Raw genomic sequence first — 1,867 nt, 5'->3', positions numbered from 1 at the left:
ACACATTTATACATATAATTAATAAATATTATTCTTTAGAAGATACCCCAAAGCAATGTTTTCTTTAACATTATAATGATAGTGGAAAACATTGAGCTTCGTTTTAAAAATGTTGTAATTTTATAAATACATGGCTTATTAAGCTTATAGTTGCTTAAATATTAACCGTATCCTACTATAAATAAAAAAACAACCCTACAAAATATTTGCTTGCGTACATTAACATTATTGTGATTACAAATACTCGGAATCCAGCGACGTAAATTTTGGGACGCTTAAATTTTTATGCCTAATAATTTTTTGAACGCCCTTCTGTAATCTAGATTAAATATTGTGTAAATAAGCGGATTAAGCGTAGAGTTAATATAACCCAACCATGTAATGAAGTTGATAAGCTTGTCTGTAGGACAACAGCTGGGGCAGAAGGGAAGGATAACATACATGAGGAAAAAAGGCAACCAACATACGACAAACACTCCCATTATAATTCCCAGAGTTCTTGCTGCCCTTCTTTCCTTGGATAGGGATATCCTTTGCTTCTCTTCTATAAACTGGTAAACCTGTCCAGGTTTTTTGGCAGCCGGCTGAGACACAGGATGTAGAGCTACTTGATCATCTACTTGCCTCTGAGATGCCCCTGAAGAATGTTCTGGATGGTCCGTCACAGATTCTTCCTGTGTGACTGGAGGAACTAGAAGCTTGTTTTTCGCTTTATCTTCTGTAGATTTCTTTTTCTTCTTCTTTTTGAACCTGTTTTCTTTCAATTTTGTGTTAGGAATGGAATCATCAACATTTGGGTGCTCATTATGGTTAGTCTCTGAGCTGACTGACTCTTGATCAGGTGGAGGTGGGGCGTCTTGTATTCCTTTACTACAATTTTTAATAGCCATTGCGTTTATTTTAGAAGCTTTGGCTCTTTCGCGTAGCCTTCTTCTAGTTGCGATGTAAATTTCGATATAAACGATTGTCATGATGATTAATGGAATGAAAAATGACCCCAGCGAAGAATAAACGACATATCCTTGCTGCGATGTAAGTTGGCAGGGAGTTTCAGGTAAGAACTCTTCGGGCCAATCGTTCCACCCCAGTAACGGTGGGGAACTTATGATGAGAGATAAAACCCAAACGCCACCAATTAAAGCAAGAACTCTTTCAAGAGTTCGTTTTTGGGCGTAATTGATAGGATCTGTGATAGCCCAAAATCTGTCTAACGCTATGGCGCACAGGTTAAGTATAGATGAAGTGCAACATAAAACGTCGCACGTAACCCACATTTTGCAGAATAGTATACCAAACTCCCATCTTCCTAGGATGGAATAAGCTACGTTAAAGGGCATGACTAAAAGTGCAACGGTCAGGTCAGCAACAGCGAGTGATACGATGAAGAAGTTTTGGACGATTCTGAGAGGTTTGTAGGTGAACACACTGAGGATGACAAGAATATTGCCAACAACGGTGGCAATGATGATGAAGGAAAGGATGACAGCCGTAAAAGCAGCTTCCCACTCTGGTACAGCCAGCATAACCCCGAGGCTGCTGAGGTACTGCGGGTTGACCGCAGGTATGCAGCGCTGCTCTTCATGGTAACTACCATTTGACGACTCAGTAACTTGCAAATCAAATCTGTCTGTTTCAGCGTTCATTGTTAAAGCTTTGTCAGAAAACTTTTAAGATATTTAACTATCTCCAATCGAGCTCAATTCTCACTAACATTATAAACACTGGGTTTGGATGTCGGTATTCATTTGATACGATTGAGATATCTTATCGATCATTCGAATTAATTTTTGATCAACTCATTATTATTAATAATTGTAATATCATTTAATTTTTGGTTTTGATTATAAATTTCCCGACGTTTTTTTGA

General features: G+C 38.1%; 1 protein-coding gene across 1 annotated transcript; it reads right to left on the bottom strand.

The window, feature by feature from the left end:
• Positions 1–275: 275 nt before the first annotated feature.
• On the bottom strand, positions 276–1,553 carry Oct-TyrR (Octopamine-Tyramine receptor). The gene has a single exon (XM_088223721.1). The coding sequence runs from the start codon at positions 1,521–1,523 to the stop codon at positions 276–278; it is 1,248 nt and encodes a 415-aa protein (XP_088079847.1). The 5' UTR covers positions 1,524–1,553.
• Positions 1,554–1,867: the final 314 nt, after the last annotated feature.

This window comes from Micrasema longulum, unplaced genomic scaffold, assembly GCF_059751315.1.
Source record: "Micrasema longulum isolate JH-2025_06_02 unplaced genomic scaffold, ASM5975131v1 h1tg000249l, whole genome shotgun sequence".
NCBI lineage: Eukaryota > Metazoa > Arthropoda > Insecta > Trichoptera > Brachycentridae > Micrasema > Micrasema longulum.
This window is presented reverse-complemented; position numbering and strand designations above follow the sequence as displayed.